Source organism: Chrysoperla carnea, chromosome 4 (assembly GCF_905475395.1).
Source record: "Chrysoperla carnea chromosome 4, inChrCarn1.1, whole genome shotgun sequence".
Classification (NCBI taxonomy): domain Eukaryota; kingdom Metazoa; phylum Arthropoda; class Insecta; order Neuroptera; family Chrysopidae; genus Chrysoperla; species Chrysoperla carnea.
In genome coordinates, this window is record NC_058340.1 from 43,882,028 (window position 1) to 43,908,764 (window position 26,737).

The 26,737-nt window shown below is 29.0% G+C and overlaps 3 protein-coding genes across 3 annotated transcripts in view; all 3 read left to right on the forward strand.

Annotated features, from left to right (window-relative positions):
• The first annotated feature begins 364 nt into the window (after positions 1 to 364).
• Positions 365 to 6,839, forward strand: LOC123297340 (leukocyte receptor cluster member 8 homolog). The gene is made up of 6 exons (XM_044878956.1): positions 365 to 529; positions 717 to 1,978; positions 2,688 to 3,309; positions 3,388 to 3,586; positions 4,139 to 4,346; positions 6,034 to 6,839. Exons 2-6 carry the CDS (start codon positions 750 to 752, stop codon positions 6,194 to 6,196), a joined length of 2,421 nt encoding a protein of 806 aa, XP_044734891.1. The 5' UTR covers positions 365 to 529; positions 717 to 749; the 3' UTR covers positions 6,197 to 6,839.
• A 1,146-nt stretch (positions 6,840 to 7,985) lies between these two features.
• On the forward strand, positions 7,986 to 10,170 carry LOC123298349 (protein FAM234A). The gene is made up of 2 exons (XM_044880331.1): positions 7,986 to 8,125; positions 8,208 to 10,170. Exon 2 carries the CDS (start codon positions 8,223 to 8,225, stop codon positions 10,074 to 10,076), a length of 1,854 nt encoding a protein of 617 aa, XP_044736266.1. The 5' UTR covers positions 7,986 to 8,125; positions 8,208 to 8,222; the 3' UTR covers positions 10,077 to 10,170.
• A 3,323-nt stretch (positions 10,171 to 13,493) lies between these two features.
• LOC123298497 (cAMP-dependent protein kinase type I regulatory subunit) overlaps positions 13,494 to 26,737 on the forward strand; it is a 125,558-nt gene continuing 112,314 nt past the window's right edge. Inside the window, exon 1 of the mRNA XM_044880513.1 lies at positions 13,494 to 13,707. Within this exon, the coding sequence (XP_044736448.1) occupies positions 13,537 to 13,707 (171 nt within the window). The 5' untranslated portion in view covers positions 13,494 to 13,536. The remainder of the gene's footprint in view (positions 13,708 to 26,737) is intronic.

The window sequence follows — 26,737 nt, forward strand, 5'->3', positions numbered from 1 at the left end:
ATTCACCAAATGATTTCAATTAACAAATTTAAAAAAAAAAAAAAAAAAAAAAAAAAAAAACGCAAATGAGATTTTTTCCTTATAGCTTTCTCCAAACTGAACCGATTTTCTTGAAACATAGCAAAAAAATGATCAATGAGAGACATGGTTACAATTAAAGCATAGACTTCGAAGTTAATTTTACGAATTTTTGCCAATTTATTGGAATGTCTCGTGTTTTTCGTATATTAATCAATATTCCCGCTAATTTTTAAATAATCGCATTTACCTTTTACTAGTTATAAATTTTGTTTCGTGTGAACTCGTATATATACGTCTAATTTCGTAACACAAACGAACGAATCAAAATATTTTACAAGTGGCACTGACCTATTGTCGTAACCATTATGATGTTATGGTAATGTCTGCCATATTTAGTGACAAATTAAAGTGAATATTTATTGTTAATAAAGTTCGTGATTTTACTTTTTTAGTTGCATGAAAGAAAATAGTTAAAATTGTGATAACAAATATATTTATTAATTATTAGGTAAGTTGCATTTAAATTTATAAAGTCAAAATGTGAATTTCACTTTTACAAAATGGAGGTTCCAAAATGACGAATTTTAATTAAGTCATAAATTACGTCTTAATAGTTTCTGTATTGTAAATTTACACTGTGAAAGTGTGAAATGTTTTGTAAATAGATGCATTACGTTGTGTAATAATTTCCACAGGTTCATCAAACTTGTGTTTGATTCACCAAAAAAATGACGGAGAAAGGTGAAAATACTGTGCAACAGCAAGCTGGTTCCCATCCACAGGGTACACATAATGCATGGATGTATCCTAATCCCTATGGAGTGTACAATCCGTATCAGGTAGCTGCATATGGATCTCAACAAGCTGCATATGCTCAGTATTATCAACAGTACTATAGTCAGATGGGTTTTAATACTCAAAATTTGTCAAACACCACCTCGACTAATGTGTCATCGAATAATGCACCGCCAGGATTTAGCAATGCTACCATTGCAAAAGATAATTCAGATAATAAAAATAAGTTAAATAATGAATTACCTCCACTTCCCCCAGGGCCTCCTCCTCCCACATCATTAAATCAAGGTTCAAAACAGGCACCTAGTAATTTTGGTCCAATTAAATTTAATATAAATAATAAGCGTACAGGTTTAGGGTTTCCCCAAAATAATCAACAACAACAACAACAAAATCAACAGACGCCAAACGGTAAAAATGGTGCTGCTAAAAAAAAGCGTAAACGTAATAAAATGAATCAACAAAATGCATTTTATAATCAACAAAACGGTTTCATGGGAATGCCACCTTTACCACCTCCACAAGCAGAATTACCAAAACCTGCACCTCCACCAGAAATGCCTCCTTTACCTCCAAATCCTCCACCACCTCAAGATACACCTCCAATTCCTAATGAACAAAATAAAAATATACCAAATAAGTCGCCATTAGTTCCAAAATCTAATATTAACACCCCAAATCGTAAATTGAATGCCTTAATTTTTAATCCAACTGGTGATTGGCCTCAAGAATTAAAAGATTACGTAAATCGTTGCTATGCTAAGTGTAAAACAGATCTTGATAAAGACCAAGTGGAAATTGTATTAACGGGTAAAATAACAGCTGCAACAGCATCTGGAGAATTGTATATTAAAGATTGGAGCAAGGAACCTTTGCCTAGTATTCATAGTGAACGTATGAATCTAGTTGTGAAGACAGTTCCTGGACAATTAGCCATGTTTCAAAACAATACTCCAAATAATAAACAAGAAATGGGTGTAGGTAGGGGTAAAAAGACAGGTTTGTCAGCAGCCATGGGGGCGCGACTTGGTGCTCGAGCATCAACATTACGAGGCAGGTCTCGTAGTCGTTCACGTTCTGAGTCTAGGTCCCCTCCACGGAGCTACAGAAGACTGTCTAGATCATCATCACGCAGCCCACATAGACGACGCTCTTCGAACAGGTAATTCATCTTTATTTTTCAATAATAATGCATCTTTTTACTTAACTTTTCGCATTCAAAGTTTTGCTATAATTTTACTTAATCTCGAAAAGAAAATTTTGAATATTTGAGTCATTTGTTAAGCGCCAATTTTTTTAATTATTTAATCGGTCTATTTATTTAACAGTATTGATTGGGCTTAACTAATAGATAAAAAATCAATCAATAAGTAATCTTAGATTCTATCTTGTGATATCGTATTTCTTATTGATTGATCTTTGAGAACGTTGATACATTTTGTTCTTAACTAACTGTTCATTACCATTAAAGCGCCATCCGCTCTTTATCAATATAAGCGAAAATTTAAACAAATATTCTTTGACTCATTTTATAACGATTTGCTCTTTAATATTTTGTAATTTTCCTTCATTTCATAAATAAGATACTAAATTGGTTCAGCTAATAACTGCCTTAGTCAATTATTGCATTCACTTCAAAATTAGCAAAAATCGAATTTTTAAAGCTCAAAAAATGATCGGTTGTGCTGTAAATTGAAGGGCATCAAAATCTCATGAAGCTAAACATAAAAATATTAAAATATGATTCATTTCGATTTTCATAGCGCATTAATCGCTTTCGAAAATTAATAAGACATATTTTAAAGACCAAACCGTTATAAAAAATAATTTTACCTTGGTTAAATCGTACTGAACGAAATTTTTTTTTGCAGTTCATCCCGAAGTAGCAGCACAAGCAATAGTAGTACAAATGATTTTATTCCTTTAAATTCTTCAAACACTAAAAACAACACAAAACAAAAGAATCGGGGTAAAGTTACGGATAGGTTATCATTAGGGGGTGTAAACAAAGGCGGTGTAAATAAACAACAAACAAAAATGAGTCGTAAACAAATGAAAGCGTTAAAAAAATCATCGTTTTATACAGAATTTAGCCAAATCGGTGGAGATGTAGAGGGAAATACGGAAAAATTACAACAAAGGGCAGCACGATTTAGTAGTGGTAGTAATAAACAAGTAACTAGTATAGCTTCTTCAATAGTGCCAAATAGTAATAATCTTAGGAAAAAACGTTTAAATATGAGCTCGAAAATTGGAGGCGGTAGTAATGACGAATGTGGTAGTGATTTTGAATGGACTGATATGCATATTGTGGGTATATGCCAAGATTTAGAAAAATCATTTCTACGTTTAACGAAAGCACCATCAGCGGCTGATGTTCGACCTGTCGATGTTCTTAGGTTATCGTTAAAAAATGTCAAAGAGAAATGGGTTGATAAACAGGATTATTTTTATGCGTGCGATCAACTGAAATCTATTCGACAAGATTTAACTGTAAGTTTTACCCCTTATTAGATGAAAAAGGTGTTTAAATTTTTCGATTACAATTTTTTTTAAATTTTTTGTTTATAGGTTCAAGGTATAAGAGATTCATTTACAGTAGAAGTATATGAAACACATGCACGAATAGCTTTAGAAAAAGGTGACCATGAAGAGTTTAATCAATGTCAAACCCAACTTAAAATGTTATATTCAGAAATTGGTGGTAAAAATAAAATGGAATTCGTTGCATATCGCATTTTATATTATATTTTTACAAAAAATACCTTAGGTTAGTAATATTCTTTTAATAATTAATAATTATTCTTCTCTTATTCGTAATTATTCTTTTGAAAATTGAAAATTTCAAAGAATAATATGATTGTTTCAAAATTATTACAGGAAATTATCTGATTTTTGAGACTTTATCGACACACGCTTAAAATTCATTTGAAACCTAGATGAGTAGTTCCCGATATAGTCTGCCGAAAATCTTTAAATATTTCATGTAGGATTTCGGACAACACCATAGAAAATACTCCACTCATTGTTAAATGAACTCGACTTATGAAATTTTTGGGTCCAAATTCTTTTAAATACTAAATAGACTTTTTTAAAAGAGAATCCTTAAAAAAAATTGCAAAAAATCGAGACAAATTGTTTAGTCCCAATGTTGTTAAAATTCAGTAAAGGTAATTTTGACCCAAAAAAATAAAATCGGTTTTAAAATAATTTAGCTTTAAAATTTTATAAATAAGTCTACAAAAATAATCTGAAATTCTTAGTTGAGAAATTGTGGACACAATATAGTAAATATTATTTACCAAAACTTTTCTATTTCCAGATATAATGACAATTTTACAATCATTAACAACAGAAGATAAAGAAGACGAATGTGTGAAGCATGCATTAGCTGTAAGATCTGCATGGAGTTTAAAAAATTTTCATAAATTCTTTAAACTTTACAGTTCGTCACCTTTAATGACCGCATATTTAATTGATTGGTTCATTGATCGTGAACGAAAAGATTTTTTGAAATATATAATTAAAGCGTAAGTATTTAGAATATTCATCAAATATCATAAGTTCGTTCGCTACAATTTCCAAAGTTTCCATATCGCCACCCATTTTGGATTTATTAATCGATAACTTATAAAAATAATTTAATTCAAAGATTGTTTTTATCTATTTTAAACACCCGTCGTCAGGGGAATGGGGGGTGGAAGTGGAAATGAACAATCGAATATTTTCATATATATCCCAAAGGGAATATCAAATAAAAGGACATGGTGTGTACATTGCAAAATTACATGAAAATCAGTTCAATCGTTTATAAATAGTAAACTCTTATCGAGGGTTTGTCAAGATTTATAGAATTTATATATTATGTTTATTAGCGTCAGTAACCTACCCACTACCGCGAGAAAACGGGTTTTGATGTCAGTTATGTATCAGCAACCGCTCCATCTGCTGAAAGCGAGGAGAACATTTGAATTCATACGCAAGAGTGTTTGTACATACTTGCATCCATCCCGAAGTTCCCGGAAATATTTGAAAACAAATGAATAAACAGATGAAAGTCATACAAATGTTAAATGTGTTTCCTCGGCAATTCTATTTTTGCTAAACTGTTTTTATTTATTTCCCTAATAATTAATACTAGGCAAAGCCTCAGCGAACCTTGTCCGAGTTTGACGGCATCCCAAATTCTATAAATGCAATACTAATTTTTTTTTATTTTTACATAATTACGAAATATAATAGTCAGGTAACAGACATGTAACAAATCGGAATCAGGAAGAAAATATCTTTACGATCATGATATAAGGGACACGGACAATTAAACCTAGAACCCTAAAAGGACAATAACCGATAAGTTAATTTATTTAAAAGTATTCATTGATTCTCCGAAGATTCTCAGAAGGCGCTATCAGATTAAAGCAGTTTTCTTTCTTAATGCTAGATTCAACGGTTAATTTCATTTTTTCAAAAAAAATTTGAAAATTTCCTCATTTTTTTTGAAATGGTGCTCATCTTTGAGCACCAAATTTATGCTGTGATAGTTTGCCAGAATGATCAAGAAACTTTACTGCGATTGAAACCTTGTAGCTTATATTTATATAAATTCATCACCCATCCTCCAGGTGTGCTGTCGCGTCTGTGGCCAACAAAAAGTTCATGTTTATGCATTTACATACTTTTCACAAACTACTAACCTTGATACTAAAATAAAAAGTTAATTAATGGAAAAATAGATAGGTTATGACCAGAAAAAACAAAACAGGGAAATTTTTCATTCGAAGTTATTGATTTCTTGATATGCAATATGTATATCACCGAGGCTAATTTATAGACAAAACTTTGTAGTCTTATTGCATTAAATGTTTTGTGTTAATTTATTGCTACTTAATTTGTTAATGGTGCTAATTTGATTAACAACCTTGTCTAGCCCCAGCATACTTAAAATACAGTTGTTTTAAAAATTCAAATACTTTCGTTTTTAAATACAACTGTATTTATTAAAAATTTAGTTTTAGAATAAATACGTTATTTTTCAGCATTTTGGACGCTACAGGTTACAATAAAATTTAATAAATATTTCTTACAGGTTTTACGTCATAAAAATTAATAATTTTACTAAGTATTAAAAAATAATTAATATTTTTTTTTTTTAAACTTTTTAAAATTTAATTTTTATTATTTAATTTCATGTATAACTTTTGTAACTGTTACATCTAGTTATCGACAAACATTACCGATCTCGTTGGTTACAAAAGAAATGGCGTTTGCAACACCTGAGAAGTGTTTAGAATTCGTATCGCAGTTCGATTTGACGTTCACGGATACCTCAAGGAGTCAAATTGATTGTAAAACAAGCATGGCTGTTATTTCCAACTTTTGAAATTAGATTTTTTTTGATCTGTGAAAAGATCTTAAGAATTGCCTGTCTTCTTCTCATAAAAATTTATCCAAAGGGGATCAAAAAATTGTCTTCAAAATTTTAATTATTTTTCTCTTCCAATATTCAAATGGAAAATTCTTTTAAATAAAAAATGTGAGTGATTTTAAAAAGACTTGAACATTTGGTGTGTTAATAGAGACTGTGAAATAAAATCAACGGAAAAGTTTTCCCAACCGAAATCTAATTTTAGGGCGGCTGTTACTTTGTTTTAAAATAGTTGTTTTTTTTTTGACGAGTATGTCATTAAACATTTTTTCCTGATTTGCATCTAATAATTCCTAATATTATTTTTGGATTGAAGAATTTCCATTTTCTTGAAAATGCCTTTTCGTTTTATTTTTGAATCCCGTAATCGTGGAAGTAACCTGGCGAAAGAAGAAAGAAAAATCGTATTGTGTGTGAATGATAAATCGATAAATAGACTTTTATTAAAAGTGAAAAATTCATTAATTATTATTTGAAAATTAATATAATTTTTAAATTTAAAGAAAATAGGTCTCAATTTTTGATATATCGTGATATCAACGTAACATCTCAAACATAATTTTATAAGATATATTTATAAAAAATAAGTAATTATTGCCTGTTGTGTAAATGTGTAAATAAATTTTTAATTTTTTAGTTTTTATTTTTCTCTCAATTTTCCAAACCCATGGAAAAGTTTAATTTTTTTGATATTGATTGTACATATCGTTATATGTTCGTTATATTTTTCAGTAAATAGTTGACCTATTAAAAAGATAAGAAAATAAAAATATTTATAGATTATTTTAATCGTATTATTTTCATAGAGGGTCGTAAAAAAATCACGTAACGCTTTTAAAGAGGTGGAAGGGACATTCTGCAAATTTTGGTTCAAATTGAACATCTGCATGATATTGGCTCGTAAAAAAAAGTTGTTACGTGGTTTGTACAATCCTTAATTTAACCTTGATTTGTATTTTTTACAGTATCTTTAAAATGATTTTCGCAAATCTGGTGAGTAAAAAGATCGTAACATCTGAAGTCAGTATAACCGGGAGTGTCACAAGCCTGAAAATATTTTAGCGGATTTATCCCAAGCAGAAATGGTGGAATACGAATTTTTAGATTTCTATTATGTCTGGTTCTCCAGAAACTTCTAATGGGCGGTCATCGTGGCACTCTGTATACACGACTGTGGCTAGCTAAGAGTGACTATCTTTACCAAAGAGATTATATATATAGAGGGAGCATTCAATGTAATTCATGTTCCAATATTAGAAAGAGATGCAAAGAAAGTTACGGTAGAGTTATCTCACAACTTTTCAACACACGTTCCGTTACCGTCTAGTATTACCAGAGACTATATCAGTAAAGAAAGAGATGGCATTAAATGGTAGGCAATAAAAATTAGCATTGACTTTCGCTTCTGTTTTACCGATATATTCTCTGGTATTACTATGTTTATGTTCTTACACGACGTAATAAACAAACGATTGCGTAATCAACACTTTCTTATGTATGATATTTCAACAATTAACTCGGTCAATTTTTTTGTTTTCACTTTTTTAAATTTGAATTAACACAATGACTTATTTAAATTTGTTAGAAAAAACAAAGTTTTAAATTTTCAATGTAAGACGTATATACAAAACCCATAAACATATATATTGATATCATAAATGAATCGAGATTGGATTTGATACTATTACGTTTTAAATTTACCGCTGTATTAGTTACTTTTTATATTAATAGATAGAATTACTTCATAAGCACTTGAGAATTGAAGGAAACCTAAACAAATAAGATTAAATAAATAAACTCAAAATTAATCAAATTTGTTAGGAAAGAAATGGTAAAGAATTATATCGTTTCCAATGTACTTAAAGAATAACATTATTCAAAAAGGTAATACAACAATGGATTTTAAAATAATTTGTGTAAATATGATAGACGTCTATTAAATTATTGATTTTTTTGTTTTTCATAGTATTATCAAACCAAAATGACTGGTGGAGGAAATACAGCTCAAGGAGTTTATACTCCTTTGCCACAAACAATTAGTGATACAGAATCCGAAGAGGATATCCATACAACAATTCAAATAACGAAGTTACCTGCCAATCCACACAACCATTTAAACGGTGGTAAAGAAACAATGCGTAATTATTATCCTTTAGATGAAGGAGATAATGGTTTTCCAAATATTCATTTACAAGACGATGTTCCTATAATTAAGGATGGAGGAAAAACAACCAATCGTATGTCCCCATTACGTCAATTTCTGTTTGTATCTTCAATTTTGTTATGCTTTCTTACCATATTTATATTTGTTTGGGTTTTACCTTGTGATGAAGATTTAACTTGTCCATCTGTAATTCGTAATGAATACACGTCCAATTGGGAACAAACATATCATGGAATTGAACTTAAAAACGTGATATCTGTTGTTTCCGGGGTTAGTGGACGTAGTCGAAATTTAGTATTTTTATTCCGTGATGATATTAGAAATATAGATCAAAAAAATACAGACCGACGCGGTGGTCTTGTTTCTATAGTAGGTAGCTCTGGTAAAGTAGCTTGGTTTACAAATTTAAATCGTGTTCCTACCGACATCGATTGCAATCTTATCGATATTGATAATAATGGAGAAAATGACTGTATAATTATTGGTGAAAATGGGTTAATGGAGGCTGTAAATCCAATTACAGGTACAGTTACGTGGCATTTACATTCGTCGACAAATGGATCTCTGTATTTTACGAGTGTCGATTTTCCATTAGTTTTGCCTGACATAGATAACGATGGAGTGTTTGATTTAGTTACATCTAGTTCCCTAAATAAAAAGAATCATAATAATTTAATTCTAATATCCGGTAAAACGGGAAATTTAATAGGAGAACCATTAACTGTTGCCGAATGTAAAACAATTCATGAAATTGCTATCGATAAAGATCGTTTACTATCGTATACATGTGAAAATATTACTTTCAAATTATCTGCTATTAGTTTGGAGCAATTGTATCGTAAAATAACCAAAAAGAATTTAATATCTCCAAAAATTGATCCCTCCAAACAACATACAAATCAAAGAAATGTTTATTCAATCCACAATCGAAAATTAATAGTTAAAAATGAAGGTCAATGTCCTGGAAATTGTAACGTAACTGTTCAATTAATTGATTTACAATCGGGTAAAGAAAATCTAACATGGTCCCATACTGGTACGAATATGTATGGTATGGTGCCAGCGACATTAGTATTCAACGACACTGATGCAAATCGCGAAGCATTAAAAGGCCATATAAGCGGATTTATTTTAAAATTTTGGCAATGGAATGAACCGGGAAAATATAAAAATGAAAAATTATCGGTTACAAATCATAGTCGTAAATTGAATAAAAACGTTTTAGATGATTTTATAATTTCAAAACGCAATTCGTACAGCAGCTCGAATATTCGTACTAAACGAAATATACCAAATTTAAAAAAGAATAACAGCAACATGTCCGTTTTGTTATTAACGGAACGAGTTGTGTTAATTACGTTTAATTCAACCGATTTACATATTGTGAATGCTAGTCAAAATGAAATTACACAATTATGTAAAAATCATCGAATTGTTGAATGTCAACCGGATTTAAATTTTCAAGAAAATTCAGTACTGATTGCTGATTTAGATCAAGACGGTTCACAAGAGTTAATCAGTTATTTAAGTACATATGTGGTTGTAGATCATAATGATAAAGATTATAGTGAAACTACTGCAGATATTAAATGGGAATTACAATCAATTGTTAAAGTTGTTCGGCTTGAGGCTGAATTACCAAAATTATATGAGGCTGTTTCTAAATATTAATATATTTTTAGTTGAATATATGCAGATATTTTAATCAAACTTTGTAAATTCGTTAGGTCTAGAATTTTTATACCATTTTTCGAATGTATAAGAAATGGGCTAGTCACGTTTAAATTATTTATTTTATTTTATTCACTAATTTATTAATATTTTTAATCGTTTGTAAAATAATCGATTTTTTGACGATGATTATACAAAGTGGTCAAAAGTCATAGATAAGAAAGGATAGATATAAAATGAAATTCTAAATTGAAAATTCCTTGGACATTTTTTGATTTAACGTATCTTCGAGAGAAGTCTTCCTAACTATCGTTTTATGAATTTAAAAAAAAGTATCGTAAAAAGTAACTTCTCTACTAATGTTAGTAAGGAGTTGCCCATAAAGGACGCCACGCCTTAAGGGGGAGGGGGGCTTCGCAAAACGTGACCATTTGTGACAGTATCGGGGGTGGTTGTTGGAATGGAATTGTTTACAACGCAGATGCGAATGTTTCTAATTTTTTATTCTTGTATAATTTGTCTTGATGATGAGTGCAAATTTTATGTATTTTGAATTTGCATCGTCACATGATGGGGAGGGGGGCTTCGCTGCTGTGACAATTTGTGACAAAGGTGTGGGGCTTAAAAATTGCCAGAAAAAGCATGAAGTCCTTTATGGGCAACCCTTAATATTGAAATTTGTATTATAAGCAAATTTATAGTAAATAAAATTTACTACAATTTTTCTCATCGAACCATTTTTTGGGCAAGTTGAATATTTGCAGAAATATTTTTGTTTTAAAATTTTATTTCCTACAACTTGGTTTATTATAAATTGTAGAAATATTAATCGACAAATTCTGAAAATTTAACACTAAACTAACTATACAAGACGTATCTCGTTCCTTAATTTCATTATAGATCCACTCCTTTCTCAGTTTTGAGCCACTCTGTCTATGAATTATTACTTTAGTAAAAGCGGGAAAGAAAAATACAAAAATTCAACTGATGAATTGGGTTGTGAAGGAACAGTCATGCCTAAAAATTTATAAATCTTGAAACATGAAGAACTCACAAAATCAGTTTAATTGTTAAAAATTTTCATATGGCATTAAGAGGTTATGAACCTTTATTGTTTTTTTGTTGGTGTATTAAGACGAAAAAGTGCTCTAATTTTACAGAAACGAATTGAGAAGGAAACTTTCATTTTTTTGTTGCTGCTTTAATATAGATCTATTATATAATTTTTTGAAAATTGATTTAAAATGCTGCTCATTTTTTCTTAAAATAAAAATAAAATTTTTAGTTAACTGTTGACGATAATTAGGGTTTATAAATAAGGTTCTAGCACTATTTAACGCAGTTCTAGCAACGATAATAAATAATAAGCCTGAGGCTATATGTACACCATAACGAGCCTCTAGCGTAAACCGTGTTTAGTTTTAAAAAAACCTAAACCTTTTACTAATTCGATTCAACTGACTAAATTTGATAGTTGCCCATTTATGATGTATATCATAAATCGTGCATATATCCAGTATGATTGGATACACGATTGAGTACGAATAACTTTTGCCAAATTAATATCTCAACTACATCTTCCCTATGTATATTTCTGGAAACTTAAATCACTTTGTGTCAAAATACAATCAAATGTCTCAACAATCCTAAATTTTTGCTCTTACGGCTGGTCAAAATGATAAATTGGGTACGTTTACTTCCAATTACTTTGAGTTACTAAATTAAATTTTCCTAAAATATTGTGTTCTTTAAGGTTTAACTGGTGTGAATAAGTCTGATATAATTATCTCATTACTATTTATATAATATTTATTAATGGTAGAAGATTCGGTCGCAATAAATCGTCTTTGATAACACCAAAGTCTTAAATTTTTCAGTTCTAAAAACAAAGAACGAAATTATGAAGTATTATTTCTTTAAGAAAACGTCATTTCAATTTAAAATATTTAATTTTTGGTGTTGTCAGCGAAGATCTACTACGGTCGGTTCTAGGACCAAAATTAGTCGCTTTTACATACTAAAGCTTTTATGTGTTTTCTAGTCAATGTTGTGTCACTTTTAAAGAATTATATATATACATACATTTAATAATATTTGTTTTTATAATTATAAGGAAAAAAAAATGTATTAAATTTATCTTTGTTAAATAAAAAAATGTGATCAGTATTTACAAAACGAATTATATTATTTCCATACAAAATTTATATATTTTCGGTTTCTCACTTCATGAAAAAATTATATAATTACGTGTTTGGTTCGCATTCGTTCAAAATCTTTTCTTATGCAGAACGGTACCACGTATTAGTGATTATTTTTATTGATTATCACACTTTTGAAACTATGCATATATGAATTGGGCCAAATGTTTTGTTAGCCCACGGTCATTCTCCAGGACTTGCATGGAGGCTTCTGGCCTCGACGGGAGCCTATAGCGACATCTACTTAAAAAAGTGATGAGTTATCAGGGAGAAGGGCACAGAGTAATCCTTGATCTACAATACAGACTTCACATTCCAAAAACTTTGCTTAGCCGTTATGTTTATCTTGTAACATAAGTACCTATATTGTCGTCATAAATATTACTTGAAGTAAATTTTTCTATAATTTTTTCAAATTTTTCTTCTTTAATTATAAGTTTTCCATACAAAGTTTCAATTTTAATATTTTCTACTTTCAAGCTATCTTGAATTGAATCATTTTTTATCCCCGAACCAAAAAAGGGGTGTTATAAATTTGACCGCTATACGTGTCTGTGTTTCTGTCTGTCTGCGTGTATATCTATGTCATCGTATCGCCTAAAGAGATTAACCGATTTGGATTTTTTGTTTCGTTTGAAAGGTAATTTAATGGGAAGTGTTCTTAGATACGTTCCAAATACGATTTTTAAGGTTCCGTACCCGAAAAAAATTTATCGGTGGTTTTTAAAATTTTGTAAATCTCACTTGTAACATTATAGAATAATATATATGTCATTTTGTCCGTGGTTATTTTCGAATTTGGAATTCATTTTTTCATCTGTCCGAATCTATTTATACTTCGTCATTCCGATGTCAAACCGTGTAAAAGTAAATCATAATTATTATTCTTCAATTTTATTTTTGGTTTTTAAAAATAAATATCAGAAAAATTATCTAAAGGTAATCCATAGACATATTTTTATTTTCCGCTAAGTTTTAAAATATGACAAGAAAAGAAAAACCACAAACGAATAGTCGATAAATTGGTACACTTTAAAAAAAATCGTAATCTACATTACCAACCATTTTATATCTAATCAGCCGCAATAATAAATTCTGTGCTAGATAATTTTGACATTTCTTTCAATTTTTTTACACACGTGAACATTTTTCTAAATAAACAATACACAGACATTCAATAAAACTAATCAAATTGATTTTGTAATTGCTTTATACAATTAATAATTAGTGTTAATAATAATTAAGTATTAATTTCTGTGATAATGGCAGCTACAATGCAACAAGATGAGGAACAATCTTTACGGGAATGTGAAAATTATGTACAAACGCATAATATTCAGCAAGTATTAAAAGACTGTATTGTACAATTATGTGTGAGTCGTCCAGATAATCCAATATCATTTCTACGAGAATATTTTCAAAAACTGGAACGGGTAAGTCAACTAATCAAATGTCAATTTTGGTTTTGGTTTGTTTTTAAATGTTTGGTAGCTCAATTTTTCATTCGAACAAATTTTTCCTGCCTGTTTCAAGTGATAATCTATATTGTTTTTATGTGTTATTACCGCGTAAGACTTATGTATCTATTAATAGAATATACAAAATGTATGTGTACAAAGCTTGTTTACATTTTGAGATAAACAGTATTTTCATTTAAATAACGTATTTTCGTTCTAGTACATTAAGTGATTTTCCACAATATTGTTGGTAAAATATATTCGGGAATATAAGAGGAAATCGATGCAATTCTATTAATAGATTCAAATCACAAATCGATTTTATAACCTTTCAAATATTTTACCCGGAGTATATATAACTTGTATAATAATTTGCCAAACAATTCTGGAAAATGTTACATACTTGGTTTAAAATTAATTTTGAATTATATCATTTTATGCACTGATACAGTAAAACTAGTTTTCGTTTGCCAAAATCTGGTCCATTAAATCCAAATTCAATTGTTTTGTTGAACTTTTTTGATTGTATTTGTTTTAGTTACCATTTCCATGGTATTTTGGTTGTTATTCATTAGAAAACATTTTGAACATTCTTAGTTTTTGTTTAAAAGCATTTCAATAATACTAAATTTAAATAATTCTGATTAATTTGTAAAAATCGTTAAAAGTACTTTTTAAATTTTGAATTATTCTTAACAAATTTTTTATTGATAAAAATACGAAACTTGTTGTTTTAAGTGATTCCAATATTGTTCATAAATTTGGAAATTTCAGTTTTTACTACATTTTCAATATTGAAAAATTTATTTTCATGAATTTATCATTTATTTTGCGATTTTGAAACGAATATGAGAATTTTATTTTTAATTTATATAGACATAAGTTCAATGAGTCATGTGTAGATGGCACTGATGGCAGCAAAGTACGAATATTTGATTTTTAATATACCTGGTGTAACAAAAAGACTGGAGCACACATTTTAACTTCTCAAAAATGCATTTTACTAAGAGTTTCAGACAAATTGTTGTTGAGCACAAAAAAAGACATCTTATGACCAATTTAAATTTAATCCTGGCGTTCAAAATCATTAAAAAACATAAGCTCATAAAAAGTAGAAAAAGACTCGGAAGTTGAATATTTTAAATTATAATGCTATTCTTAGAGTGTTATTTTTTGTAAGAAAATTAATATTTTTTTTTTCAAAACAAATAGATATGTCAGACCTTAATGGCAAAATTATGTCTGTTTGTTTTCCTTCCTGCTTCCGATTATCCGACTATTTATTTGTGTGTTTTCGTTTGTACCACCCGGTTTGTAAAACTAAGGAAATCTTTAACCGAAGTTAAATAAAATATTGACCTATATATTCATGTTACTTATGATGATATAAATTATTAGTAATTTTTATGTTGCCATAAAGTTTATGAACTAAAGAAATTATTTACTTTTTTAAGCTCTTAATCTTTTCTACTAAATAACTTTAGTTACTCTATGTAGATACAACTATAGACTCTCAAATACGATCACAGACTTTCATCTCTTGTTCGAAATTATCCATTTTTTTAAATAGTGATATATTGAAAGATATCCACTAACTTTGCTAAAATTTGAAACCACGGCATAGATTTGTGTGCTTTTGGAATAATATTTTTGTTTGTTTCCCCCTTCCACTGACACAAAGTACAGTGCAAGTAAATTTTTATCCCGAAAAATCCACGGTTCCTATGGGATAGCATACAGGAACCATGCTTTTTAAAAGGTTTTGTAAAAGTTTGTGAAATATAGATTGTTAGTGCATTTTTCTCAAGAAGGCTTGATTAATTTACGCAATAAAACAATAAAAAATCTCTTTTAATCGCGGGTAACAACGCGGGGCGTAGCTAGTATCCATCAATTTTTTAAACGCCTGTTGATACCAAGTTTAAGCATCTTTTTATCGTAGTTCTATTTTAAAACACCGGTTATTGCATGGCAAAATGATTTTTTCAATAAATATTTTATGATATTTTTATGGACGCATACTTTTGATGACATGAGTAAATACAATGAAACAAATAGTATTATACAAAAAAGAAAAAGTATAAAATTCGCTCGTGAATTTTATAGAAATTACTTCACCATCTTCTTTAATATTCAATCAATTCAATAGAAACAACTGTCAAGTGGCTTTAGACTACGTCGTTTATGGTATGCGAGTAGTGAATCAGTGAAAACTATACTTGTTTTATGCATTTTACGATCAGATTTCAAGATCAGTTATTGGAGCCATATACTGAAATGTAAGTCTTCAATAGCAACTTTTACAAAATTAGTGATTTTCAGTTTACAATTTAAAATTGATATTTCTCAACCTCTGGACCGGGCCCCTGCGATGCCCCTGCATGGGCGAACCCAACTCTTTGACCCAAGGGAGGGCACATACGAAATTTTTGATTTAAAGAACCAAAAATCCGAAAATTTTTGGCCTAAAAATTTCATAATTTTAAGGGTATTTTATTATAAACACAAAAACAGACAGAAAATCAATAAATTTATCTTGTTACAAGAAATATTTTGTGTTTGAATTGAAGATGAAAATACTCTTAAAGCGAGAAGAAATTTTGCCTCTAGTAAATTAATTTAAAATCTGTAATTTAATAATAAATTTAATCAATAATTTTCTTGTAAGCAATTACGCTTTGATGTCGACGCCAGTAAATCAATTTATGGCCAAGAATATGGCGGTTAGCGTCGATTTCAAAGAGTATTTTGTCACAAGGAAATTTTTGATTTGAGGTAGTACTTAAAAATTATTTTTTACTTTTTTATGCATTTTTTTAGAGTTGGTTCTATTTTTTGCAAAGTTTTAATTTATAAAATCTTTTATTTTTAAGTTGGTTAATAAATTTTATATGAGACCACCTCTTCATATAATTGCCAGAGTAATTGCGTAACAAGCATACAAAAACAAATAGTCGAACTGATAACCTTCTCCTCTTTTTGAAGTCGATTGAAAAAATTGATGACTCAACCAGGGATAATACTTTCGGGTGGTCTTGAATGAAATAAAAAGTCTAGAGTAGGTATGTGTCACATTATTATACCATATTATTCTAAAATGTGACCCATTTAAATTGTTTACCAGACTTGATAGCGCCATCTTTAAAATATAAAAAGACAATTTGAACATACATTATTATTTATTCAATTTCAAATCTTTTTATGATTTTCACTTATATTCCTTTCTTTTCTTTTTTCTTTTTGAAAATTTATTGTCATATTCTTTTGTTGATAATTATTTAAATCATTACGGAAAATTTTTATCCAATTTAACAATTTGAATAAGTTGAAGTTGATAAATGACTTTTATCAACTTTTTCACCGTTTGATATAATTGTTTGTATTACTAAAATAAATTTGGTATTTAAAAGCAATTTTGTATTCGCTCCGTGCATGGGTTTTATTTCAGGGAGTAACCACCATAGTAACGACACACTATTAATTTAATTGTATGGATGGACATATAAGTCTATAGATTGTATATATGTTTTACATTGAAAATTTAATACTATTTTCTAACAAATTTAAATAAGTAATTATTCAATTTCGTCTCTTATTTTCACAATTTCTAATGCAACAAGTTTAATTAATTGTTATTTTTCAATAATTTTAATTTGACATTTTCTATAACATTTACATGTAAACAATTGAAAATTAGTCATATTTTAAATAAAACGCATTATTTATTGCAAATTTTATAAGATAAGAGCTCTGAGGCTGATTTAGCTGTCTCTTCCACTTACTATGATCCTTGCCAATGCTGACAGCATGGATTTTTGGATTATCAGGAATGAATATGAATCAGTCGACAGATCTCGTTCCTGATATTTTGTATATTTTAGTCCCTTTTGAATTAGCTACTATTTGCTTTCAAAACAACAAACATTAATTATTTTCAGCAAGTACAAGTTCAAAAAATTTTTTTAGATGGGGTAATATAAACTTTACAAGAGTGTTTTTTTTTGAGTAATTAATGGATTTAATGTTGTTATTAGTTTTTCCGTTTCCAAGGATACTGAACCTTACTTAAAAACAGGAAAATTTGGTTTAATTTTCCATTGAACTAGTTTCTGAGGTATCGACGGAAATTGCTCCGGGATTTCTCCTTTCGTAAAGGATTTTAGTCGATATCTCAGAAACTAGCGATCCAATTATCAAAGGCACTCAATTTTTGTACTTTTTGGATCAAAATTACTCCAGAAAATGAATTTTATCCAAATCAGAAACGAATTTTTTTCTTAAAGAGTCAGGAAATTTTCTCTGGAACCACAACTCCTAAGAAAAATTCGAATTGCGTTTGAAGTATAATATAATTACATCTAAGAATTGCCTTCAATTACGACTGGACGAGAACAATAAAAAATGAGACGATATAAAATGCACCATACTTTATGAAAATCGGTTCAGCGGATCCGGAGGTATCTCTGTTTATTTCCAAAAATCTGTATTTCCAGAAAAATAGGTTTAAAGTTTTTTTTTTTTATTACGTGACGAGTTATAAATTTTGAACTGAAATTTTAAAGACGCATTACTAACATCAATTACAGCAAAATTTTTGAAAAAAAAATTGCATGTGCTCTTCTCTTCAATGTTCCTTTACTCATTTGTTGGAGAGGATGATATTGTCTCACCAATTGTCTCTCATCTCACGCGCACTTGTTTTCAATTTTAATTATAGATGGTAATTAAAAGTGTAATTAAATATGCTATGAACATTACATTATAATAATAAATATCATCATCCCTATAATATATGCAATATTATTAACACAATAACGTCCTGTTTTACATAATTATGTATTATTTTAATCTCATCAATAATTTATATGTCATTAATCAATTACTTAATTAATCAATATTTTCAAATTAGTAAAAAGTGTATATGTGCTTGAATATATAGGGTTTTCCATTAAGAGTACTCGAACTTTTAACAAAACAAATTGTGTATGAGATTTTTTTCAATTTTTATTTTATTTGGAGGGATCAATATTCATACCTCAGGTACCCTTGGTAAAATTTAACTTTAAATGGTTTCAAAAATGCGGGGTCTTGTACACGATATGTGAATAGCAAGAAAAAACTAGAAATTTGACTCAAAAACGGAATTGGAATCGTAAGAATCTTTAACGATATTAACTTGAAACTTTTACATTTCAGAAATTTAGATTTTTAAGAGTATTTCTTTATTTATTTATTTTTTTTAAATTACGAAACTTTTAAAATAATTTTTGCTACATAATAACAAAATAGTAAGGAAATTTCTGAATTTCTTCTAACCAAGTCGATCGCCATCCAGTTATCGAAAAATGTAGCTCCTCTATCCCCGAAAGGACATTTACGGGATTCTTTTAATCTTATGCCTTTAGTAACTAGACTTATGCACATAAATTGGAACAAGTCCTTGCTAGAGAAATTAAAATGCATAACCCGCATGTTTGAATAAAGTATCAAGAGATATGATATTTGAGATTGTACTATAATATAAAATGATATCCGTTTGATCCGTGTGGTATGAAATAGACTTTAGTTAATTAATTGTTGAATATTGATCATAATAAATTATTAATGTATTTTATTCAGTAAGTTAATCCTTTTATTATTGCAAGTGATATTGTGTTTGCAACAGTTTATACACCATTTAAAAATCGATTAAACGGTGTATAAACTATAAACTTTACACTGCAAAATGCGGATATACTGTTACTTCTATATAAGTATACACGAGCTGAGAGGTATGATCTTTAATTTTGAAAAAATGTATACGCAATGTCTATTGTTAAGTCAAAAAATCCCGACGGATTTCCCGGAAACATAAACTTTTTCCCGATTTTTTCGATTTTTTCTAAGGGGTACCCCTTAAGATTATTGCAAAAAACGAAAATTTTTTGCCTTCGATATCGATAAAATTCATTATAAAAGATAATTTTGATCCAAAAAATCCTAAAATAAGTTTTATTTAATGATTGGATGCGTGTCCTTTGAGATATAATTCAAAACTGGCCACAAAGAGCGATTTTCTCAGAAACTATGCATCCAATCGATACATAAACACGATATTTGTATTTTTTGGTTAAAAATTACCATATATACCAAGTTTTATCGAAATCGAAAACAAAAACTTTTTCCCGATTTTTTCGATTTTTACTCCTTAAGAGAAATGCAAAAATCGTGACCTAGTTGACCTATGTTGCTCGTTTGCGAACTCGACCTCAGTTTTTACGGCCTGAGCACGCTTTGAACTATTTCAGCTTTATATCTTTTTTCGTTTTTGAGTTATCTTGTTGACAGACAGACTAGCGTTATAAACTTAGTATACTAGGGGACTAAACTTAGTATACCTTGATATATTTCATATATACATGGTATAGAAATATAACTATTTCTTATTCATAATTAATAAAAAATGGAACAATTAATTTAAAAAAAAATTACTTAAACATACTTTAGATCAATTATTCTTTTGTTTATGTATGAATTTGTGGCATAAAAAAATTAATGCAACTTCTCTATTGAAATTTTCAAAAAATAGAAAAATTACAACGAATCCAGAAATGCACAGTGTGGTGGTTCCCAAGCACCCTGATTTTGCGGCTAGCTGCAAGGCTGTACGTTGTGTAAGAGCGTCGGCAAAGTCTTTCATACCACACATTTTATACCATGTATATATATGTAATATATATCATAGTATATTAAATTTAGTCCCAAGTTTGTAACACTTAAAAATATTGATGGTACGAAAAAAATTTTGACATAGGTGTTCATAAAATCACCTAATTAGTCCATTTCCGAAAACGAAAATAGATATCATTTTTATAGCGTGCTCAGGACGTAAAAGTGAGGTCGAGTTCGTAAATGACTAACATGGGTCAATTGGGTCTAGGGTTCGTAGGGCTCATCTTGTAAACCGCTAGAGATAGATCAAAAGTTTAAATATAAAAAATGTTCCTTATACAAAAATAAACAACTTTTGTTTGAAATATTTTTTCGTAAGCATCCCTGTTTACCCGCGAGGGCGAAAATTAGGCGCAAATTATATAATATGTATTATATGGGAACATCAGTTATTGTATGTGTGACATGTATGTATGTGTAATGCGGCAGTGTAATCAACACAATCTATACTCATGGTATTTCAAGAATTAACTCAGTCCATTGTTTGTTTTCACTTGTTTTATGGTACAATTTTCATTCTAAATGGAAAAATATTTACATTTTCATTTGCATAACTAAAATGAGGTTATTTTTTTGTTTTTGTAATTAAAAGCATCATTTTGAAATTCATTAAAAATTTTCGGTGCATGGATAGCATTCGGTTTTTAATTTTGCATTTATTTATTTATTTTGTAAATTTTGATTGAACTGGGAGTCCCTTGACTACCTTCTGAAGTATAATCTAATTTTTATTGTAAATAACGAGATATTTGAAAAAATGATACTTTTCGAGGATATTTTTCCTTTTTTTACTGTAACAAAGTATATTTAACAATTTTCTCCAGATTTTTCTTAAATCATTAAAAATTTACCTTTAAGATTGTATAAGTACTACCGTAATATGAATTATATATGTATAAAGTTAAATGCTATAGTCATGTTCCGAAAATTATAAGTTAGATTTGTACGATGTTTTTACGATAAAGTTGTTATTCGAACAGTATTGCCGAAATAATGCTTATATATTTTTTAAATTTTAAATGCTTCTTGTTTTTAAAAGCACACTCTTTCATTTGATACCCATATCATGAGCTCTGGTTGCTAGATTTAACTCGAACAAACATACATACAAACAAAATAAACATGCCAAGTTAAGGTAGTACGAACGCTTTGGCAAGTTTAGACTTGTGGTTGAAATTATTTGTAACTTATAATATCGTCATGAATGTTGACGAAAAATAAGAAAAAAATTTTCGATATCTGCCTTGATTTCCGAAATATCGAAAGCTAAATTAAACAAAATTTTCAATTTTCGATATTTTGAAAATTACTCCAGATATCGAAAAATTTTACTCTTACTTTTCGTCTTATATTATTCACCATCAAAATTGAAAAAATATATATTTTTTTAAAGTTCTGTCCCCACTATCGTGCTCATACATCCTTAATTAGTCGGGCACAATGGATTTTCTTTGTTTTCGATAATAATTTATGAAAGTCATTTTTTTTAATTTCCTCCGACTAGTTTTGGAGAAATCTTTTAAAGCATTTCATCCATCTTTCGTTTTCCCATAAGACTGATGTTAAATATGCCTTATTTTTGAAGTCATTTATTTATTTGAATAATCGGGAAAACCCCCCTAAAATTTTTAGAATTGATTTAGACTTAGTCCAACTTCATATAAAAAATAAATCAAACTTTTTATCCAAAATTGCCCTGGCGCTTGTACATCCTTAAATAAAAGCATGTCAATTTTTTGTTGTTCTGTTTAACCTTAATAATTGTGAATAATCAACAGTTAGTAATTAAAGGAAATAATAATTTGAGGTTTTGTAATGGCCAAGAGGGAAATGAACGGTTATTTCAAAGACTACAACGGAAAATCTATTCAGGCATGTTTTAATATTATCGTTTGAGTATTACGAATAAAAGAAATTTGTATGCCCTAACGATTTTTGGTTGCGACAGGTCTCGTGAGTTTAAACCCATATCGATCTGATGTTTGGTTGGTATCATATACATATAATTGAGTGTATATTTAATACAGACATGTATTTTATATAGATACTGTCGAGAGCATACATTTTTAACCGACTTCTAGAAAAAAGGATAATTCTCAAATCCAGTGTATAGTGCAGGAACTTACTTCAATTTTCATTAAGGTTTTTTTCTTTCCAGTTTTTATACAAAAATTGCATTTATTTTTGAAAGGTAGAATTGATGTAAATATGTGATATATTAAATGAAAAAATTTATGAATTTAAAGAAAAACAAACAAAAATTTTTTAAAATTTTTGAGCCGGACTTAAACACGAGCCTTTGGAGTCTGAGTACAATACTCTGCCTCTAGGCTACTATACCCCTGTTGAAATGTTATGAGTATAGCTATATATATTCTAGCAAAAACATGACAATGACGTAGCGTGGTTGACGCGAATCCATAAGATTTAACACCAGCAAAAATATTCTAACGCACCTATAGAAGTTTTCTTTTCAAAAATCGATTAAAAAAATAAATAACGGAAATTTTGTCCCATTAATTTTAAAGCAACAAACTTCGTAATTGATTATTCCAATTATAAATTTATCCACTAAAATTTTTTATCGAAATCTAAGAGAAAGACTTCATGGTCTTAAATTAGCTAAATATGGTCTTATATTAGTTGAATAGTAGCCTCAAAACAGTAATTAGCTGTATTTTCGAAAATTTCTGAACTACATAGTTTGATTGATAAACACGTAATATTTATTAATTAAAAAATTATGGCAATAATATTTAAGTTTATAGAATTTTACGATTCACAATTCAAAAACTTATTTCCATGGTGATTGCCCCAGTGCAGATAGTATTCGTAGCCATTTCGTCCCCGAGAATGGTGAGAAAAAAGACGAAGTTTAAATTTTAGAATGAAATCAATCTTAATAAGTATTCTGGTTTCTTCGCAAAATTTTCTTGAAGACGGTTCTTTTTATTTTTTAAACCCAAAATGATGCTAAATTACTTTTCATTGTCAATAATACATTAACTCATACATATAATATAACAGTGATACCATTTTTCTTAACAACCTTTTTGTTCTGATGGCCTACTTCCAGGAGGATCATGAGTTTTGGCCAATCTTACTATAAAACACCATTCTCCACTAACTATGTTTCAGTTACAGATGATTATACAAGTAGTACTCAAACGGTTATTTGATTGTTGAATATGTATCCCTTACTTTTATATTCCATACACAGTAAACAAATTTACTGGATTAAAGTAAACGCGCGTCCTTGGCTATTGAATGTCTTTTTAACAACTTGCCCTGGTTTAAAAAACATAGATCCGGGGCTGATACTACCAACTAATCTTAGACCAAACGTGACTGAGTTAATTGTTGAAATACCATGTAAAGACAGGGTTGATTACGCAATCGTTTGTTTTTTTATCTCATATAAGTAAAGAAAGATAGCCAAACATATATACATATATATCACAAACACTTAACGTCTAATTTGCGCTCTCACGGGTAAACAGTGATGTTTACGAAAAAATGTTTCATACAAAAGTTGTGTATTTTTTTATAAGGAACATTTTGTTCTATCTCTAACAGTTTACAAGATGGATCCTACGGACCCAAGACCCAATTAACCTATGTGGCTATTTACGAACACGACCTCACTTTTATGTCCTGAGCACGCTATAAAAAATTTCAGATTGATATCTTTTTTCGTTTTTGAGCTATCTTGTTGACAGACGGACAGACACCCGAAAAGGGACTAACAAATATACCAAAATTTTGTTGGTAGCGTCAATATTTTTAAGCATTACAAACTTGGGTCTAAACTTAGTATACCTTGATATATTTCATATACATGATATAATTAGTTTTAAAAAATATGTACCTTCAAAGAAAATTTGTCGGGGACCACTGATTTAAACCCCTAAGTTCCTAAACACCACTTTCCTCTTATGATTACTATCCTTTTCTCACTCAACAATGTACACATCTACATCTTCCATATTATCGTTGTTCTCTGTTACGATTGTTTGAATTATAAATTGGAGTATATGAAATAGACTATTTTATCGTAACTGTTGTTATTTTATAACCACCCAGAAAACTACCCCATCACATCTAGAATGTTGGTATATAACCCGTTCCTATTATTTATTGCCAAAAAGGAGATTTGTAGTATGACGTCATCATAATAAATAAATGTTATCCAAGTGTTGGTATTTGCACAAACATAAAAAACAGTGAAATAAAATAGAAACGAAACAAATACTATAAACTACACAATAAAAAAAATAATATTTATGTACCGTTTGTTTTCATTTTGCTTTTATTTTTTTTTTAAATTGTGGTTTTCATTGAGTTTTCATTTGATAAATGAAGTGTTTCATTTGTGTGGTAACTTCATTTTTTTTATGGAAAAAACCTCGCATAAATTATATGTAATCTGTATTTCGGTCAAACTTTTTCAAATTTTAGCAGATGATAGTTTAAGTCATTCTAAAGACAAGTTCCCATGGTCACAAGTCATGAAAATGACAGGATTTCATGTTATAGCTAAATTAAAGTTGGAAAATTTACTTATATGCCTATGTGTGTATAGGCAAATACATATACAGATATGTATAACTACATGCATACGTGTGTTTTTTAATGTATGGGTGTTGTTTTTTAATTCTTGTTTTTTTGAAGAATATGTTACGAAATTCAAAGAAGAAGCAGTGTTAAATGTTCAGTAGATCAATAATATGAATTGTTAAGATCAATATTTTCAACGTACAAATACTTTCAAACAATTGCCTAACGATTGGAACAAGTATAGCTAAATATTTGTATTTACAATTGAATGGGATTGAATTTAAAATATGAATTAATTGATACAAAATCACTGAAGTTAAATAAACAAAATCATTACTTCTATGAAAGAGATTGATTTTAGTTTAAAGTCATGCATTTAATTGATGGAAAATAAAATTGTACTAAGTTGGAATATATAACCGTTTAAATAAAGCGAATCGATGAATTAAAAGAAAACTTCTTTGCGTTTGTTTTAAATAGAGTATTTGGTTATTATAATAGCATATCTATCATGTCTAGTCCATATGTGATTGAGGAAAAAAAAACCTTAATAAATTATTGAACACAAAAAAACCCGTTGTGCCTGACTTAAGAGGGGACACATTTAAAAAAATATATACATTCAAACCTGGATAAGCGTGAGTTCAATGGAGCACAATCTCATTCTCGCTTATAGAGGTTTCTCACTAACCCTACTTTCTCGCTAATGCAGGTGCCAGGTACATGGGTAGCGTTTCTCTCTTATAGAGGTACGCAACAATAACAAGTCACAGCAATGAGGTATGAATATATATGTGTGTATCTTTTATGTATGTATGTATGTATTTTTATTGTATGTCACTTGTAGAGGTATAGATAAGTAGCAGTCTCACTTACGGAGGTCCATGAGAGAAAAACGACTTTCTCTTACAGAGGTTTTTCTTTCTCGCTAATAGAGGTTATGGGAGCTTAAAATGATGGGTCCTGGCTATTACTCTCACTTATAGAGTTTACTCACTTATCCAGTTCTCACATACCCAGGTTTTGACTGTATATTCAATTTTGATGGTGAATTATGTTATAACTTGAAAATATAAGACGAAAAGTAAAACTAAAATTTTTCGATATATGGAGTAATTTTTCAAAATATCGAAAATTGAAAATTTTGTTTAATTATGTGGCTTTCGATATTTCGATAACCAAGGCAGATATCAAAAATTGTATTCTTATTTTTCGTCTACATTCATGAAGTTATAATAAAATTCATCATCAAAGTTGAAAATAAAGTACAAATAATTTCAACCCTAAATCTAAAATGGGTTTGGTTCTCGTACTACCTTAATATAAAGAAGTAGGTATGTTTTTGTATAAGAATTATTTAGAATCTATTCGTTGTGTGCGTAGTCATGGTAGGGACAATGAAATCGATGCCAGCGCTTCCAGTGAAAAATTTGGGCGTTAAACGAGGCTATTATGACTAATTTGCAATTTTTTACTTGTTAATATTATAAAAAATGTCAAATTAAAATTATTGAAAAACACTAACTAATTAAACTTAATGCATTAAAAATTTTGAAAATAAGAAATCAAATTGCACAAATATTCTTTTTCAAATGTAAATTATCATAATTATTTGTTTAAATTTGTGACACAATAATATTAAATTTTCAATGTAAGTCATAAATGCAATCCATTGAATTATATATGCATCCATACAATTCTATAATAATTAAAGTAGTGTATCGTTACCATGGAAACG

Coding starts and splice junctions, on each gene's coding strand:
- LOC123298349 (XM_044880331.1), top strand. CDS start 8,223: ATGACTGGTGGAGGAAATACAGCTCAAGGAGTTTATACTCCTTTGCCA.
- LOC123297340 (XM_044878956.1), top strand. CDS start 750: ATGACGGAGAAAGGTGAAAATACTGTGCAACAGCAAGCTGGTTCCCAT. Junction 3,310..3,387: donor CTATTCGACAAGATTTAACT/GTAAGTTTTACC, acceptor TTTTGTTTATAG/GTTCAAGGTATAAGAGATTC. Junction 4,347..6,033: donor TTGAAATATATAATTAAAGC/GTAAGTATTTAG, acceptor TGTTACATCTAG/TTATCGACAAACATTACCGA.